The sequence below is a fragment of the Peromyscus eremicus genome, chromosome 1 (genome assembly GCF_949786415.1).
Source record: "Peromyscus eremicus chromosome 1, PerEre_H2_v1, whole genome shotgun sequence".
In the NCBI taxonomy this organism is placed as follows: Eukaryota; Metazoa; Chordata; class Mammalia; order Rodentia; family Cricetidae; genus Peromyscus; species Peromyscus eremicus.
The window spans coordinates 54924444-54941023 of NC_081416.1; the positions used below are offsets into that span (position 1 = coordinate 54924444).

At 53.2% G+C, this 16580-nt stretch overlaps 2 protein-coding genes across 4 annotated transcripts; one reads left to right on the forward strand and one right to left on the reverse strand.

The window, feature by feature from the left end:
• Window positions 1-10598: 10598 nt before the first annotated feature.
• C1H11orf68 (chromosome 1 C11orf68 homolog) lies at window positions 10599-12835 on the reverse strand. Of its 2 annotated transcripts, none has more exons than XM_059248919.1 (2): window positions 12603-12832; window positions 10599-11944 (listed from the first exon to the last, which is right to left on the reverse strand). In XM_059248919.1, the coding sequence occupies exons 1-2, from the start codon at window positions 12722-12724 to the stop codon at window positions 11188-11190; spliced, it is 879 nt and encodes a 292-aa protein (XP_059104902.1). In that variant the 5' UTR covers window positions 12725-12832; the 3' UTR covers window positions 10599-11187. The 2 variants fall into 2 exon arrangements, with proteins under 2 accessions (XP_059104902.1, XP_059104911.1); XM_059248928.1 differs by having other exon boundaries at window positions 11442-11958; window positions 12603-12835.
• A 48-nt stretch (window positions 12836-12883) lies between these two features.
• On the forward strand, window positions 12884-15143 carry Drap1 (DR1 associated protein 1). 2 transcript variants are annotated; one of them, XM_059248938.1, is made up of 7 exons: window positions 12884-13195; window positions 13435-13507; window positions 13594-13687; window positions 13967-14086; window positions 14184-14298; window positions 14509-14597; window positions 14938-15143. In XM_059248938.1, exons 1-7 carry the CDS (start codon window positions 13154-13156, stop codon window positions 15041-15043), a joined length of 639 nt encoding a protein of 212 aa, XP_059104921.1. In that variant the 5' UTR covers window positions 12884-13153; the 3' UTR covers window positions 15044-15143. The 2 variants fall into 2 exon arrangements, with proteins under 2 accessions (XP_059104921.1, XP_059104929.1); XM_059248946.1 differs by having other exon boundaries at window positions 12885-13195; window positions 14205-14298; window positions 14938-15142.
• The last annotated feature ends 1437 nt before the right edge of the window (window positions 15144-16580 follow it).

Below are 16580 nucleotides of genomic sequence, written 5' to 3' on the forward strand. Positions count from 1 at the left end.
CCGGTGGTGGTGCACACCTTTAATCCCAGCACTCAGGAAGCAGAGACCGGTGGATCTCTAAGTTTGAGGCCAGCCTGGTCTACAGATCAAGTTCCAGAACAGGCTCCAAAGCTACACAGAGAAATCCTGTCTTGAAAAAAATAAAGAAAACCAAAAAACAAAACAAACAAACAAACGAACAAAGCTGAATGGCCAGCCGGGCGGTGGTGGCACACGCCTTTAATCCCAAAGCTCAGGAGGCAGAGCTAGGCAGATCTCTGTGAGTTCGAGGCCAGCCTGGTCTACAGAGCGAGATCCAGGACAGGCTCCAAAACTACACAGAGAAACCCTGTCTCAAAAAAACTAAAAAAATCGAAAACAAAAAACCCACCCAACCAACCAACCAAAAAAACAAACAAAAAAAAGCTGAATGGCCAACAGCTAGGTAGAAGGTACAGGCGGGTTTCCAGGAAGAGAAAGGAAGAGAAGGAATCTAGATGTGTGGGGGACTCCAGGGGATGCCAGGGGACACAGAGAGGAAACAAGAGGTTCAAGGTGAAAGAGAGGTACAAAGCCACATGGTAAGACGTAGATCAGTAAAACCAAGTTAAAGTTATAAGAGCTAATGGATCAAGCCTAAGCTGGGGCCAAGCTTTCCTAATTAATAAGAAGACGTTTGTGAGCTGACAGCCCAAAGAAAAATCTGACCACAAGCAACAAAGCAAGACCTTGTTTTAAAAAAAGAAATCCATTTGGCTGAGGCACGTTTTACACAACTTGCACTTTTCAGTGTTCTGGTCGTGTGTTTTAACTTACATAGCCATCTTCCAATCCAGACAGAACACATCTGCACACACACCGCCCCCCCCCCCAGAAAACCCTCCTACCCCTCTGCAGCCAATGTCCCCATCCCAGGAAATCACTTGACTCACTTCCATGGCCATAGATTAGTTTTCCCCCTGGAATTCCATAGCAATAGAGTCACACTGCATATGCTTTCAATCTGGCTCTGGCTCTCATAATCTTGTCTGTGCAGTTCCTTCATCCGTGTGTGGCTGCTCCTGACTCTTTTTTATGACAGTATAATATCCCATAGATGTACTCGTTTCATTGACCCAAATGAACTGTACTAAAGGTTGAATGGACTTGGGTATAGTACTGCAACCCGGTAACCCCAGAACTCAGGGCAAGGGAATCTCTGGAAGTTCAAAACCAGCCAGGTCTACACAGTGAGTTCCAGGCCAGCGTGGGCTACGTAGTCAGACCTTGTCACAACAAATATCAGGCAGGGTTTGGGAGGGAGAGGCCAAGATCAGTGGCTCCAGGTTATCCTGTACTACATGGCAAGTTCAAGGCCAGCCTGGGCTACATTAGAGGAAGTAGAATGGAGTTAATTTTCAGGGACTAAGGAGTGATAAAGACTTGGCCTTGGCCCCAAGACACTGACATCGTGGAGAGCTGATCAGAACATAAGGAGGCACAGCGTGGGGGCCAGAGCCTGAGAGCATCTGGGACATTCCCAGAGCCCCCAGGAAGGAAGAAAGCATTCTTTTCAGCTGGGGTGGGGGCCAGTGGGAGAAGACTTCCAGGCAGAAGAGTGCTGAAGGTCAAGGGAGACATTCCTAGGGTTGGAGGCAGTGAGCGCAGAGGCCTGTGGGTGGATAGAAGGGAAGGCCTCGGTGGCCAAGGTTCAGGGTGCCCAGTGGAATGTGTGTTGAGGGAATGAACTGCAAGGTGGGCTGGCCAGGCCTCAGCCAAGGCTCTGGAACAGCAGGCTGAAGAGCTTGCCCCAGTGGCTTGGGGACAAAATGGGTGGGGTAGATATTTGAACAGGGATGTGGCTGAAGTCTGGGGAAGGGATTGAGCCCCTTGCTGGACCCAGGGCTTTGTGACCTGGTTATTCTGACTCTTGGGGTCAAAGCAAGCCATTTGATGGGCTCAGACTGTGGAAGAGGGAGGGGCACATGTGGAGAAAGCGGTAGTCAAGGTTAGGGGCTCAGAGTGGGTGCATGGCAGCCTTCCTCCAGAACACGCTTCACTGCTGTGAGGCAGAGGAGGACCTCCCTGCCCAGAGACGGGAAGGGACTGGGATAAATGCCACAGGGTGTCAGGGGCAGCTCTGGTCTCCTCAGTCTTCCTATAGGGTTCTTGTCACCATACCAGCCACTTTCCAGACTCCAAGAAACGAGTCCAGTCCCAGCTGGGATTCTAAGGGTTATAAGACTTGGTGTCAGTCACTCTGGTCCCTCTAGGACCCCTGTCTTCTTCTTTTTTTTTGTTTTTGTTTTGTTTTTCGAGACAGGGTTTCTCTGTGTAGCTTTGCGCCTTTCCTGGAACTCACTTGGTAGACCAGGCTGGACTTGAACTCACAGAGATCCACCTGACTCTGCCTCCCGAGTGCTGGGATTAAAGGCGTGTGCCACCACTGCCCGGCTCCCTGTCTTCTTTTTAACGTTTTTACAATTTTTTATTTATTTTAAAATGTCTGTATCTGTGCCTGTGGGTGTGAGTACATGTGTACAGGTACCCAAGGAGGCCAGAGAGGCTGCCAGATGTGAGTGCTGAGAACTGAACCCCTGTTCTCCGGAATAGCAGTAAGTGGTTTTTGTTTTAGTTTTGGTTTTTTTTGAGACAAGGTTTCTCTGTGAAGCAGTCCTGGCTGTCCTGGAACTCACTCTGTAGACCAGGCTGGCCTCAAACTCACAGAGATCCGCCTGCCTCTGCCTCCCGACTATTGGGATTAAAGGCGTGACCGCCTACCTATTAGCTTTTTGAAAACAGGATCTCAGGGCTGGAGAGATGTCGAGGACCCAGGTTCAATTCCCAGCACCCACATGACAGCTTGCAACTGTCTGTAACTCCAGGACACCTTTACACAGACACACATGCAGGCAAAACTCCAGTGCACATAAAACAAAAATAAATAAATTATTAAAAAAAAAGATGGGATCTCACTAGTAGCCTTGGCTGATTTGGAACTCTATAGAGTAGGCCTTGAACTCTTAGAGATCTGCCTGCTTTGCCATCCCAAGTGCTGTGATTGAAGGCAGGTGCCATACCGCCAGACTCTTTCTTTTTCTTTCTTTCTTTTTCTTTTTTTTTTTTTTTTTTTGAGATACGGTTTCTCTGTGTAGCCCTGTCTGTCCTAGAAATTGCTCTGTAAATCAGGCTGGCCTTGATTTACCTCACAGAGATCCGCCTGCCTCTGCCTCTGCCTCTGCCTCCTGAGTGCTGGGATTAAAGGCATGCTCTACCCTGCCTGGCTCTTATTTCTTTCTTTAAAGATCCCTCTCTCTCTCTCTCTCTCTCTCTCTCTCTCTCTCTCTCTCTCTGTCTCTCTGTCTCTCTCTCTCTGTCCCTCTGTCTGTCTGTCTATCTGTCTGTCTCTCCCTGTCTCTCTCTGTCTCTCTCTGTCTCTGTCTCTCTCTCTCTCTCTGTATCTGCAGAGGCCCAAAGAGAGTGTTGAGTTCCCTAGAGCTAGGGTTATGGCACTTGTGAGCTGCCCAACATGAGTGCTAGGCATTGAACTTGGATCCTCTGGAAGAGCAGCAAGCTCTCTTAACCACCAAGCCATCATTTCTCCAGCCCGTTTCTCGTTTCTCGTTGCACATCATATACTGTGCTCCCTAAAACCAGGCGTTCCAATGGAGACCTACAGGGTGGAGGTGAGCACTGGGTCTCTCATTCCCACTTCCACTCATGCGGCTTGGGAGGCAGGAGGAGGTAACTGCATGAAATGGCCTGGGGATGCGAGGGCTGTGGGGACTGCTCTAAGAGAAGAAAAACAGACTAACTGGGGTGACGGCTGGCCAGGATACGTCAGCTGTCCTTTCTCACCCATTGTACAGATGAGCGGCTCATAGTAAGAGCAAACACATCCACAAATACTCTTTGCAATCGTTCCTCAAGCACTTTGTGTGCATTAACTCATTCCTTTCGTTACTGTGGAAACTTCCTGGCTGGGTAACCTCAGCAATTCCTTCAACTGCTACGGCTCCATTTCTTCATTTGTATATGCGTTCCTGGGTTATTTGTGGGGTGGACAGGGTAAAGCATGGCTAATGCTTAGAGGGAGAATCCTAGAAAGGCAGGAAACATGTTAGGGAGCTCTCTTACTGATAACATTGGTGCCATGAGGTCCATTTCCTCTTCTGTGTGTCCAAAATGGCTCTGCCCAATTGGCCTGACCCACAGAGTGGCCCCTGCTAAGGAAGGTTGGTGCTTGTCACCCTGTTTTTCAGCTCCTTCTAATGCCGAAGCCTAGGGCCCCCCTCCTCCAACACACACTTCCTGTCCCCACGCTCCCAAGAGCCTGGCCTGTTGATCCCAGGGGTGCCAACTCCTGCTTTGGGCCAGGAGTGGGATGAAAAGCTCATCCTGGGATGAAAGGCTGGCGGGCCTGGGCTGGACCCATAAACTGCCCCACCCGAGCTGTGAGGACCTCCAGGCACTGGTGTAAACTGAGTCATGGGGGGCAAGGGAGTGAGTCATGTAGCCTGTGAGAGAGAGCCAAGTGGGGCAAAGCACGCCTGTGTGGGGCCACTGGCCACGCCTCATCGAGTCACAGCTCTTAGGCCCCCTGGAGTACCTGCAGTCCCCTGGCCTCGGGCAGAGGGGAACAGGACCCTCTGTGCCAGTGGGTGATAATGCCAGGCTTTCACTTCATGTCTGTATGTGCATGTGTGTGCATGCCTGTGTCTGTGTGTACGTTTCTGTGGGTGAGGGTGTGAATGTGTACACTTTGTGTGTATCTCTGTATGTGTCTGTGCATGTGCATTTGTGTGTGTGTGCACACGATGCAGGAGGTGAGCATCAAGACCGGAAAGGAAAGCTCTGGGCACAGGATCGGGGTTTGGTCAAAAGTCAAAGCTCGCTGGCGGCGGCGGCGGCGGCGGCGGCGGCGGCGGCGGCGGCGGAGCACGCCTTTAATCCCAGCACTGAGCCAGGTGGATCTCTGTGAGTTCGAGGCCAGCTTGGTGTACAGAGCGAGATCCAGGACAGGCTCCAAAACTACACAGAGAAACCCTGTCTCGAAAAAAACAAAACAAAACAAAAAAGTCAAAGCTCTGGAGAGATTCTGGTGGGAACACTTCACTGCCCTCTCCTGGCCTCTGAAGATTTGGCTGATTTTCTGGGGCAGTCAGTTTTCTCTCCCTTCAGGGGGCCCCAAAGGAGGAGCCAGGGCCTGGTATGGGACATGGCTGTCTTCCAGGGTTCCCAGCAGGCAGACTTGGGGCCAATGGTAGAAGACCCACAAAAATCAATCCCAAGGAGGCCTCTGACCCTAGGAGCTGGAACTGCTCAGAGACCAGGACAGAATGCCCCGATGCCCTAACGTAGAAGACAGAGGAGCTGTGAGGACTGCCAGAACTTCTGTAGCCTTGACTTCGGCCAAGTTCTTATTTTGTTTTGTTTTGAGACAGGGTCTCATGTAGGCCAGGCTAGCCTCAACCCTGCTGAATAGCTGAGGTTGGACTTGAACTCCTAACCTTTCCGTCTCTATCTCTTAGGTGCAAAGATGATAAACATGTACCGCCATGCCTGGCTCAACTTTGACTAGCTTACTTAGCACTTTTGGCCTCACTTTTCTCATCAATAAAAGGAGTGCTGTGAGGCGTGGAGTGAGTTAATGCAGGTAAGGTGCCCTGCATGTGCTGGGAAAGAGCAGGCCTGTATACATGTTTGCTCTTATGATAAGCTTTGGTTGCTTCACTTATAAAATAGAAGACACCTGAGGTATCCTGTCCAGCCTTCATTCTGGTTGCAATCTCTGGTTTCCTTTCCTGGGAAGCTGTCTCCACAAGCCTGCCACCCTGCCCGCACAGCCTTCTGCCTAACCTCAGGTTTACTGTGCTCTCCTAGAGGCCAGTGACCAAAGAAAACCCGGGCAGAAGGTTTCTCAGACTAGTGCCTTTAGCTTTACCCCTCAATGCCTGGGGGATGCACGTCACAGACGTGGGGAGTTTCCCTCCTCAGTGAATCAGCTGTGTGACCCAATCTTCATCCCTGCCAAGGCCCCTCCCAGTCAGCAGGAGTGGGGCGCAGCTGGCCTACTAGGAAAATCCCCCAAATCCTGCCAAAGCTTTGGCTGAGGTGTCTTCCTATTCAGCTGTCTCCAGTACTCCTGGATTCTGCCCCCAGGTCCATGCGGGAGTCGGGAGCAGATAGAGCCTCCCCCCTTCCAGAACATCTTCTTGTCTCTCTGGCCTCTGTCACACTTCTCTCACTTTTATTAGGGGAGCAGACACAGGGGCTTGTGCAAATTTGGCCAGCCCCTCCACAGTCCGGGCGCTTCTGTACCCCCATGTAAGTAGGAGCTGGCTAAGAGAGGCCCTGCTGGCCAGGTTTGGGAGCCCTTGGCTTGCCAGGGTGCCATCCTCCATGTAGGCTGGAGTGACCCTTCCTTTTCAGATAGGCCCTCAGCGTCTTGGTCAGTATTGAAGGAGTCTCTGTTTGGGCCCAGCCTGTCTCCCAAGTGCTCGGAGACCCTACCTTGTGTGCCTCACAAGTCAATCCTCTGTCCCTCAGGGCAGTATTTCTTTCTGCAGTACCCCTGCCCTCAACAGCACTTTCATTAACAAGATTTAACGATGCATCAGATGCCCTGGAGTTGAATTATCTGGGCTGAAATCTTGGCTCTGCCATCTGATTGCTCTGCATCCTTGAGACAATTAACTGGAATTCTCTGGTCTCAGTTTCCCCTTCTACAAAACGTAATAACAACAGAGCTAGAGGCTGGAGAGATGGCACACAGGAGTTAAGCACTGGCTACACTTCCAGAAGATCCAGGTCTGATTCCAAGTGCCCACATGGTAGATCACAACCATCTGTAACTCCTGTGCCAGGGGATCCAACATCCTTGTCTGGCCTCCCTGGGTACCATGAACACATGTGGCACACAGACATACACACAGGTACAACACCCATACACATAAAATATTTTTAAAATAAAAGAACTGAACAGCTTAGATGGGATAATGTAGGTAAATGTTGAGCACAGTGTCAGGCTCTTATTAATAAGATGAGGAGACTGAGGCCTGGAGACCAAGGCTGGCTTTCATGCAATCACCCAGTACTCAAGAATGTTATTTGAGCCGGAAGTGGTGGCGCATGCCTTTAGTCCCAGCAGAGGTAGGCGGATCTCTGTGAGATCAAGGCCAGCTTGGTCTACAGAGTTCCAGGACAGCCAGGGCTACACAGAGAAACCCTGTCTTGAAACTTCCCCCCACCCCCAAAAAAAGAACATTTGGTGCTTGCACCAGGCTTGGGTGCTGAAGATACCCTGAGAATAAGCCAATCACTTTCCTCCAAAGTCCCCAGACATATAGATGAGAGCCACAAGTGAAACATGGTTGGAGAGCTAGTGGACCATTAGCTGGGAGAGTTGGTGTCAGGTATGCAGATAGAGACTACCCATCAACAAAGACACCAAAGTGGAAAAAAGCCAGAATGTGGTTTTTGTTTTTTTTTTAAAAAAAAAAATCCATATGAACAGAGAGAGATGAAACAGGAGGGACTCACAGGCAATTACTTCTTTCATTTAATAACCTCTGGAGAGGGTTGTTCTGGGCTAGAAGCTGAAATGTAGACACTGCCCCTGCCTTAGTTTGGGTCTGTGGTTTCGGGACCAGCAGGAGACAGCTATCAACCAGGTGATTGCTAAGTAACTGCTGATTCTGTGATCAGTACACACAACAGGGGTTCAAGCAGAAGGAAGGCCTGAGGCCCCATGCTCCATGCCAAGGTGGTAAAGGACGTGTCAGTTGGCTTCAGTGGGGTGCAGACACAGATGTGCCCAAGGACTGCTGAGACAGCTGTTGGGGACCTGGTCAATTCCAGTCCAGGAGAGCAGACCTTGTTCTTCACTGCTGTAGAGAACCGCAGAAGGCCCTTCAGTAGGAGAGGAGTGGGAGCATCTCTACAGAGTGATCTGTGGACCTGGCTGGAGGGGAAGGGGCAGGGAAGGAGATGTGGGGTGGAGGAGCCTAGTGGCTGTCATCATAGTTTTGGAGACAATGAGGAAGGGCAAGGGGCCAGGCAGGGCCATAGAGATGGAGAGGAGGGATGTGTCAGGCTTTGTACGGGAAGAGAACCTGGGCTGTCTGTACCACGTGGACATCTTTGTGGGAACTCAAGACTCTGCCAGGACGCCACTCCCCTGCCTAGGGAAAGTTGGCCCACTTTTGTCAAGTGCAAAGCATTGACAGGCAGGCAGGCAGGCAGGGCACCTGGCTCTAGGGACTTCCCAGGTTTGGGCTGAGGTGGACTCAGTCTTGGGGAAACTCAGGGTAGGGAGGAAGTTGGGGAGGGGGTTAAGCCAGCATCTCATGACTCAGCCATTTCCACCCAGTCAGCCCAGTGGCATCTCCGCTCCTCTGCTCCAAATTCCAACTTGGTGAGGCTGCTGGAGGCTGAGTCAGCGCTGGCACGGCACGGCACGAGAGCAACATCTCTAGGGGCTCTCTGCCAACACCTAGCCCCCAACCAAGGCGAGGCCAGGCACTGGTTTGGGGAGATAACATGGTGCCGAAGCCAGGCCCCTGAGGCTACAGCAGCCATGCAGGAGAGGATGGCCAGATGATCATGTGAGTGTCCATGCTCTGTGGGCTGTGAAGGTGTCTCTCTGGGTCAAGAAGCACACTCTGCCTGAGAAGGGAGGGATCAGAGGCAAGTCCCGGCTCTGCTCACTCACTGAGTCACCCCCATTATCCTTTCTCCTATTGGCCACAATTCCTCTCTGCTTTTGAGAGAGGGTCATGTAGCTTTGCTTGTCCTGGAACTTGCTATGTAACACCAGGCTGTCCTCTAACTCCCAGAGATCCGTCGGCCTCTGCCTCACCGGTACTAGGATTAAGTGTGCACCACACCTCATGGTAATTCCTTGACAGCAGGATGGGGCCAGTATCTCCTTAATGAGGTCATGAGAGTTGAGTGGCCCATGTGGAAGTGCTTTGTAAACTATTCAGTGGCTTCTGGATAGGGTGGCAGAAGTGAATGCCAACACCAGGGCTTCTGGAGACACCTAATCCATGGATGTTCAGCTGCTCACTGGCTAGGCTGTTCCAGCCCAGGGTGTTGAAATCCAGCCTATCTCCGTTTACAAAACTATGTGACCAGCCTGGAACTGCAGGGACAGACAGTGTGCCTTTATCTAAGTTCTGAAGCATGCACATAGTGGTTCAGACCTGTGATTCTAGCACTAAGAAGCTATGGCAGGAAGATCAGAACTGAGAGACCAAATTGTGCTATATCACTGTTTCAAAATTGTGGAGGCAGAGGGCCTATGGATGTAGCTCCGCTGGCAGAATGCCCAGCAGCATTAAACCCTGGTTTAATCTCAGTTACTGCATAGCTGGGAAGCACTAAACTGGGTGTGAGTGTGCACACCTGAAATCCCAACACTCAAGTGTAGGCAGAGGATCATAAACTCAAGATGAGCATGTTTGAATCCCAGCACGTGGGAGGCAGCATTAGGCCTTGATTCCAAGGCCAACTTGGTTTACACAGCCAGATCCAGGCCAGCTAGAGCCACATAATGAAACTGTTTTTTTAAAAACAAAGCCTGAGCAACTAAGATGGCTTAGTAGATAAAGGTGCTTGCCTGACCAGAGCTGGATCCTTGGGACCTACACCGTGGAGGGAAAACTGACTTCTCCAAATGTGTACATGAGACGAACTAGCCTCTGAACCGTCCTAAAAAGTAATTTCATATTTTATTAGTTTTAATATTTTGTAAAGACCCATTTTTCTGCATATGGGTGTTTTTTCCTGTATATGTCTCTGAACCATGTGTGCAGTGCCTGCAGAGGCCAGAAGAGGTCATCTTAGCCCCTAGAACTGGAGTTAGAGGCCATTACTAGCCACCTGTGAATGCTGGGAATTAAACCCACCATCCTCTGGAAGAGTAATCAGTACTCTTAAGTACTGAGCCAAGTCCCCAGGCTCTTTAACCTCCCCTCCCCCCTCCCCCCCCCTCCAGGAACTCACAGATATCCACCTGCCTATGCTTCCCAAGTGCTAGGATTAAAGGCATGTGCCACCATGAACATCATTTTTTAAAAACCTAAAAACTGAGGGTAGTGGTACAGGCCTTTAAACCTAGCACTTTGGGAGGTATAAGCAGGTAGATCTCTGTGAGTTCAAGACCAGCCTGGTTTACATAGTGAGTTCCAGAAGACCCAGGGCTACAAAGTGACACCCTGTCTCGATAAAATTTAAGTCTAAAAACAAATACATCTTGAGGTCAAAGAGTAGCCCCTTGGGCCTTCCTGGAAAGACCTAAGACACTGATTCTGATCCATGTGTGCAGAGGTTCTCAGAAGTGAAAGGCACCATCTTCATTGCTGAGGGAGGAAGAAAAAGAAGGCCTCAGAGCTGCCTCTTCTGGCCCTGCCTTTCCTCAGGAGCCAAAGCAGGCAACCATCAGGACACTTTTTTTTTTTTTTCCAAGACAGGGTTTCTCTGTGTAGTTTTGGTGCCTGTTCTGGAACTCACTCTGTACTCCAGGCTGGTCTCGAACTCACAGAGATCTGCCTGGCTCTGCCTCCCTAGTGCTGGGATTAAAGGCGTGTGCCACCGCCACCCAGCTCCAGGACAATATTTTTTAAAAACACTCAAGACACAGACCCAAGCTGGGTTTTATTGAAATGCCAGGAGCAGGCACATGTCAAGGTAGTCAGGGAAGGGATGTTGGTGATGCAGGCTATGAATTTGCAGGGAGGAGAGCCCTATGTCCATGACCCTGCATCCTCTCTTGGCCCGAATATATAGGCCCCAACAGCATGCTCAGTCCTTGTAGGTCCCTGCCACCCGGGCTATGATGGCTCCAAGGGCAGGGACTGGAAGCACTAAGTGTTCTCCCTTAGGAGGGAGGAGAGGAAAGGGAGATGCAGGGTGAGTAGGTAGGGGATAGAGGTGGCCAGGGTAGGCTTTCTTGAGTGTCTGCACCCAAGCTGTGGTCCTGGGCAGTGGCAGGAGCAGCATCAAAGAGGGCAGCTGAGGGCCCGGCCCTCAGGGAGCCCAAGCCCCAGCCTGTGGGGGCTGGAGTCAACCCAGCAGAGAGAAGTTCAAAGGGACTGAGTATAGACAGTTCCCAAGTCAATTAGTCCTCAGAGCTAGGGAGCTTGGCCTTCTCGGGACAAGGAAGAAAAGAAAGAAGGATCCATCCCCGGCAGGGGAGCAAAAGGTGGTCTCTCCCACTTGGCCCCACTAGGTCAGTTCTACATTGTTGGCACGGTCCAGCACTCGAGAGCCACGGGCATTGCCTCCAAGCTGGAAACGGCTCTCATAGAGAGTGGGGCAAAGGTGCCAGCGGTTGGCTCGGTAGATGCCCAGGTAGGTGTAGACATCAGGTTTGTAAGTGAGCAAGCACTTAATGCCTGCAGCACGGATGGCAGAATCTGCCTCCAGCACACCCAAGCGGTCCGTGAAGTCGTCCGTGTAAACACAGATGACCTGGCGCCCACCCTCCTTGGCCCGTGGGCTCACCTTGGCCACCTGAAGACGGCCTTCAACTACAGCCCTGGCAATGCCAGCCCAGGCATGGTCCAGCTTAAAGCCAGGTGCTAGGTGAATCAGCCACTTGCCAGAGAGCACATGGTGGGTGATGGCCAGCTGGCGCAGGGTACCTGGTGTGATGGGCCGCCCACTGGTCTGCAGAGCCTCCCAGGCTGCCTGCAGCCCTTGAACATCCCCTGAGTTGGGGGTGTAACCCTGCCCATAGGCTGCAATCCAACCCACAGGTTCAGAGTTAGGTGAACCTGGGTCCCCATAGCGAGTAACTTGAGATGGTGGGTACTTGGCCAACCAGGCATCCAGCTCTGAGGCAGGCGTAGTACGGGCGTCAAATACCAGCCAGGGATCCATGTCGGCTGCCATGGCCTCTGCAGCCAGGTGCTCAGCAGTGAAGCCGTCCTCACGGCCACCTGGAGAGTCCTCCTCTTCCAGCTCCTCATTTGGTTCCATCCTGTTGTGAGGGAACTGAGTCAGAGGAGGTTTGAGAAAGTAAATATCAAGTGCTGGGTCCTAGAGTGTGCCAGGCACTGCGTTAAACTGTGTGGCCGTGGGCAAGACTTAACGTCTGTGCCTCAGTTGCTTCATCTTTACAATGGGATAACAACTGATCCTGTCTAGATTTGTCTTTAAAATAAAATGCCTGAGGTCACATCGCTATTGTTAGTATTACTTTCACTGCTTACAAACAAGGAAATTGAAACTCTGAGAAAAGGGACTTGCCCAAGGTCACGTCTGTAGTAAGTGGAACAGCTGAAGCGCGAATTGGCACAGGACTCTGCTACACCTCTTGACTAGAGACCAGCAGGTAGCACGGCACTGCCATTTAAGGGATGCAGGCAAAACGCACGTTGCCTACCCTCAGGGGTGGCTGTGGAAGGCTAGGCCTCCCCGATCATCCATTTGGGGCACACTTAAAGACCGGGACACTGAGGCCTAAAGAGGGCAGAGGCCCATCCGGAGCCAATGGGCGGCGTCCAGACTCGAACCTGATCTGGATAGAGCCTGCAGGAGGGCCAGGCCCCCGTCCTACCACACCCGCCGCCATTAGTGCCCACAGCCTAAGGGTTGCCCCCGCCCCGCGGCTGCCCCTCTCGCCGCCCCGCAGTCACCTTCGGCCTTCGCTCCGTTCCGCGCCAACCCAACTTCGGGCCCGGCTCCGTTCCTGCCCGGGGTCCGCGCCGCCACCCCCGCCGCGTCCCGCCCCTGCCACGGCCGCCGCCGCCGCCGCCATCTTAGGGTCCCGCCACCTCAACAACAACTTTATAGACAAACGCAATCACGGGGCGGGGCCAGAGGCGGAACCAGCCGGTTGGGGGCGGGGGCTGCAGGGGAAGGGGCGGGGCCAGCGCGAGATTCCTGGGAGGAGCCGGCCCGCAGGGGGCGGGGCTAACGTTCGTACTTCAAGTTTGGGGGCGGGTGGGCGTGGCGGGCGATCCCTGAGAAGGACGCGCAGCGCCCCGGAGGCTCCCAAAGCAAAGAGCCTCTGGGTTAGGGGAGCCGCTCTTCGACGGGCGGCGCTAGGACCCTGCGGGTAGCGGCGGGGGCGGAGCAGGCGGCAGCAGGACCCGGGGGAACCGCGGCGGGCCGGCGGCGAACAGGCCCGGAGCCGGGAGGCTGCGGGCGGCGGCGCTGGGCCCGGCGCGGCGGGAGAGGCCCCGAGATGCCAAGCAAGAAGAAGAAGTACAACGCGCGGTTTCCGCCGGTGAGCACGTGGCCGAGCTGGGCCTCAGCGGGTTGGACTCCCGGGAGGCTCGGGCCCAGGTCCTGCCGGTGGGGGGGCGGGTGCCTTTAGGTGCTCGCGGCCTGACGCCCCGCCCCCTTCCCTGCCCTAGTGGCTATGTGCCTCCCGCCCCCTTCTCTCGGGATACCCCCCGGCTGCCCCCGGCCCTCCTGCAGGGACGCAGGCCACGGCGTCCGAGCTCTGCCTCCTTCCTTCGGCAGGCGCGGATCAAGAAGATCATGCAGACTGACGAAGAGATTGGGAAGGTGGCGGCGGCTGTGCCTGTCATCATCTGTATCCTACTAGGGGCTGGCTGGGCTGAGGGGCGTGGGGCGGGACTTCGGTACTCCCCTCTTCCGATTCTCCTTGACGCCCCTCAGCCCGGGCGCTTGAGCTCTTCCTGGAGTCTCTGCTGAAGAAGGCTTGCCAGGTGACCCAGTCTCGAAATGCCAAAACCATGACCACGTCCCACCTGTGAGTGGCTGCAGAGCTGGGACGGGCTTGTGATGAGGCAGCGTCCTGACGGGGGAGTGGTGGGAGTCTCAGGGAGTCTGAGCCAGTTTGGTGGGTTTGCACTGAGGTAGGGAGGGATTAGGTGTTCCAGGTGGAGGGAATAACTAGAGCCAAGCCCTGGAGGCCGGGTGGAAGTGGGGAGGGGTGTTTCTCATCTTCCAGTATCATGACACGGAAAAGCTGTTTGATATCCTTCCGTAAGTGGTCCCTTTGAACGCCTTCCTCTCCCGCTTCTTCCAGGAAGCAGTGCATTGAGCTGGAGCAGCAATTTGACTTCTTGAAAGACTTGGTGGCATCCGTGCCTGACATGCAGGGGGATGGGGAGGATAACCACATGGATGGGGACAAGGGTCCTCGAAGGTGGGTAGCCAAGACCAGGTATATAGGTGGGAAAGGCCAAGGCCACAGGGTTGGGGGTGGCTGGGGGGTGAACAGGAGGAGAGAGTCCTCTGGGCAGATGGACTGTACCTTCCCGAAGGGGCCGGAAACCAGGCAGCAGTGGCAGGAAGAATGGAGGCACCGGAAGCAAAGGCAAAGACAAGAAGCTGTCTGGGACAGACTCAGAACAGGAGGTGAGTGAGGCCAGCTCCCTGATGGGAAAGGTAGCCTGCACTGGGCAACACTGCCTGGAGGCCTGCTCTTACCCTTATCAGATCTCTTGAGTACCTCTGTCTCCATGTGTAAATTCTGACAGGCCTATCTCTGCTCTCCAAGGGGTCTGGGCTTCCCAGTGATGGGCCCAGGCCTTCTCTCATTAACCCTGACCCTTGGTGTACTCATAGGAGGAGTCTGAGGACACAGATACTGATGGGGAAGAGGAGATACCACAGCCTCCACCCCAAGCCAGTCACCCCCCTACCCACTTTCAGAGGTAAGCAGCCCAGGGACACCAGATGGGAGCATGCCAAACTCCTCAGAGCCAGTTTGACTTCCCTAGCTGCTTGGTGGTGGTGGTGATTGGTGGTGACCGACTTAGGGAGTGGGAGGGGACCTTAACCACAAGAGACTGTCCTAAGAAGGTCTGTTCTCACCGTAGTTGGGGAGAGAACCTGGATAGTACTCTCTCTGGGCCCTTCTCTCCTAGCGGGGCTTGGCTCCTGTGATATCATGGGTGGCTTGTACCACATCTGCCTCTGGAGGATGGCAGTAGGCCTGTGGGTTGGGCAGAGCACAGTATCATGCCCTGATTGTCTCCATTTTCTGTCCTGCAGCCCTCCGACCCCCTTCATGCCCTTCACCTCTCCTCTGCCTTTGCCCCCAGCGCCCCCTGGCCCCTCAGCACCTGATGCAGAGGATGAAGAAGACTATGACTCCTAGCGCCCACTGCCCCTTACCCCAGGGCATATACCCCCTTTAGTTAGTATTAGTTGCTCTGGGGAGAAAACAAAGATGGAATTGTTCTTAAATTTATTAAAAAAAAAAAAAAAGAAAGAAAGAAAAAGAAAGAGGATTTTGGTTTCTTTCCAGTCTGTGTCCTGGGATTTGTGGCTGCATTCTTTATTTATTTTTCTCCTCGAGATAAGGTTTCTGAGTGTAACAGTCCTGGCTGTCCTGGAACTCACTCTGTAGACCAGGCTGTCCACTTGCCTCTGCCTCCCAAGTGTTGGGATTAAAGACATGTGTCCTGCGGGGTGGTGGGGTGGTGGTGGTAGTAGTGGTGCACGCCTTTAAACCCAGCACTCGGGAGGCAGAGTCAGGCGGATCTCTGTGAGTTCGAGGCCAGCCTGGTCTACAGGGCGAGATCCAGGAAAGGCGCAAAGCTACAGAGAGAAACCTTGTCTCAAAAAACCAAAAAAAAAAAAAAAAAAAAAAAAGACATGTCTCCCCACTGCCCACCTACTTACCTCCCCACATGGAGGCGGGGAAGGGCAGTGGTGGACCAGCCAGTGACTGAGTGAAAAGGGGAGTCTGGGGTACTATCAGGAGCACTGAAGAAAGGAAGATGGTCTAGGAATGGAGCTACCACATGCTGGAAGTGCTGCAGGTTAAGCCCATGTGCTGTGGGGCCTTGGGCAGCCTTCTGCCCTTCTCCGGGCTGCTGAGAGGGACAAATGGGATCAGTACTGACTGGGCCTTGAAAACTCTGGAACTCTTCAGTCAGTGCAGTGAAGGAACAGGGGGGAAAGATGGCTCAGGGTGCGCCGTGGAACAGCTTTTGAGCCGAGCAGTCCGCACACCTGTTTCTGAGCAGGCTGGGCAGCTTCAGTGCCAAAGGCAGAACACGTCTTCAGGGAGCTCTAGTGGGGGTGAAGCAGGAGAGGGCGGCCACGTGGGGTTCCTGAAGGTCCATCTGTTGACAAGCTCGCTGGCTTCTTCCAATTGGAGATTCAGGGAATCTGGGGGACATGCTGGGGTGGGGGAGGATGATGGTGGCTCCAGCCGGGGAGGCCCAGGCCTGTTTGACCTTAGGCTTGCAGACAGACTGCAGAGGGCTAAAGGAGGGTATTGGTAAGCACCTTTGCTGGTTTTCTTTGGCAAGGGTGGGACCCTTTCCCAGCTGAGGGATATGAGAGAAAAAGACAAGATTTGGTTTGAAGATCTCAAGTTTGGCTCTGATGAATTTGGGGTGCTCTTGAGGTCACTGAAGAATGTGGATTGGTCACGTTGACATGGACACCTAGAGACAGATGTATGAACTTGGAAGGGAAGGCCACCAGACAAGAGCTGCCACACCCTGAGCTATCTATACAAATGGTCTGGTAGAAGAGAGAGGACAGTTGTCAAATGCTTTGATCAAGGAAGTATCCCTAGAAGGAGAGTCTTTGCACACCTGCTTCGTAGCTATTGAGGGAGAGGAGAGCTGAGGCCATGCTGGAGCTGAGAAGGGCCTAAAGGAATGCAGGGTATGTTTACT

Bases quoted from the DNA above. Each gene is read 5' to 3' on its own strand.
- C1H11orf68 (XM_059248919.1), bottom strand. From the start codon at position 12,724: ATGGCGGCGGCGGCGGCGGCCGTGGCAGGGGCGGGACGCGGCGGGGGT. The intron at 11,945-12,602 runs GTGACTGCGGGG...CCCTCACAACAG, and splicing joins GAACGGAGCGAAGGCCGAAG to GATGGAACCAAATGAGGAGC.
- Drap1 (XM_059248938.1), top strand. From the start codon at position 13,154: ATGCCAAGCAAGAAGAAGAAGTACAACGCGCGGTTTCCGCCG. The intron at 13,688-13,966 runs GTGAGTGGCTGC...CGCTTCTTCCAG, and splicing joins ACCATGACCACGTCCCACCT to GAAGCAGTGCATTGAGCTGG. The intron at 14,299-14,508 runs GTGAGTGAGGCC...GTGTACTCATAG, and splicing joins GGACAGACTCAGAACAGGAG to GAGGAGTCTGAGGACACAGA.